This window comes from Sinocyclocheilus rhinocerous, unplaced genomic scaffold (assembly GCF_001515625.1).
Source record: "Sinocyclocheilus rhinocerous isolate Xijiao unplaced genomic scaffold, SAMN03320098_v1.1 C36530188, whole genome shotgun sequence".
NCBI classification, from domain to species: Eukaryota; Metazoa; Chordata; class Actinopteri; order Cypriniformes; family Cyprinidae; genus Sinocyclocheilus; species Sinocyclocheilus rhinocerous.
The window spans coordinates 1-1252 of record NW_015782631.1 but is presented as its reverse complement, the minus strand read 5'-3'; the positions used below and the strand labels follow the sequence as shown (position 1 = coordinate 1252).

General features: G+C 40.3%; 1 protein-coding gene across 1 annotated transcript; it reads right to left on the bottom strand.

Annotated features, from left to right (window-relative positions):
* Positions 1 to 9: 9 nt before the first annotated feature.
* On the bottom strand, positions 10 to 1245 carry LOC107736155 (myb-related protein A-like; the record flags this gene model as incomplete). The annotated part of the gene is made up of 4 exons (XM_016547643.1): positions 10 to 68; positions 475 to 552; positions 752 to 938; positions 1064 to 1245. Coding segments are annotated over 4 exons (506 nt in total), but the record flags the coding sequence as incomplete, so codon positions are not given.
* Between the last annotated feature and the right edge of the window lie 7 nt (positions 1246 to 1252).

Here is a 1252-nt window from a genome sequence, read left to right as displayed (position 1 = left end):
TCAGCTGACATTAGCAACAGCTCTAGCTCCTTAATTCTTTTCTCTTTGTCTGGGTCGTCATGGCATGGCTGTGAGGAAGAAGAACCAGGGGGAAGAGGCGCAAAGAGAGACCGAGACACAAACTTTACTGACAATTTCACAAGACTTTTATGAGGTCCTGAATTTCACCAAGCAAAATCACTCAGGATTCAGATGCTTTTTAGGACTTTGATATTACATTCAATAATGCCAATATGTTCCAAAAGCTATTTTATAGTCCATACAAATTCGTAAAACTGCACTGGTGAAATTCATATAAGGAGCAGTTTAACACCACACCACACCACACACATGCAGATTAAACAATTATACACAAACATATGAGATTGATTTTTTTTTAATTAATAGAGAAGACAAACAGACTTCAGAAAGCAGGAAGTTCAGAGATATAGAGGAGATTGAAGCATGCCGTGAGAACTGCACCATGGGACTTACCGACATAAAGCTAGAGATCTCAACACTAATGTTTTCCATACACTGGCCACTTTGTGAACCATACGGATATCTGGGTGGCTGCCAATCAAAAACAATATGAAAGCTTGTATGTTAAATACTTCACATCTGATATGTATTATATTAAGCATAAACACAGATTAAGTCGAAAATTGTTGTTAGATTAATAAGTGATATTAAAATTCTATACTATTTTGTCTAAATAAATTCACAAAAAAACAAGCAAACAAACACACACACCAAAAACTAAAATCATCACCTGTGATTGGCCACTCATGATCATTTGATTCTGGTCATGTTGATATTCCACAGATGGACTGGATTTGGGGCGTTTCTTCTGGCCAGGGTCACTGCTGTAGCTCTTGCTGCCCTCCTGCAAGTAACCCTCATGTTCCACCTTCCTGCGCATGGTGGAGTTCCAATGATTCTTAATGGAGTTGTCTGTCCTATAAGAGTCCAGTAAAGTAAAGGTCATTCTCTGGCCTACACACACACACACAAACAAACAAACAAACAAACAGATATTCTTCTATATTCTGCATAGGTTTTGAGTTAAAATAGAGCTTTTTACCGTCCAGGAAGCAGCTTTGAGATCTCAGCCCAGCGGTTGCCCAGACGTTTATGCGCTTCATAGATAATACGATCCTCTTCCTGGGTCCAGGAGGATTTCTTCACTTCTGGGTTGAGGTGATTGTGCCAGCGCTCTCGGCACTGCTTGCCTATGCGGCCCTGTAAGTGCTTGGCAATCACTGACCACCGT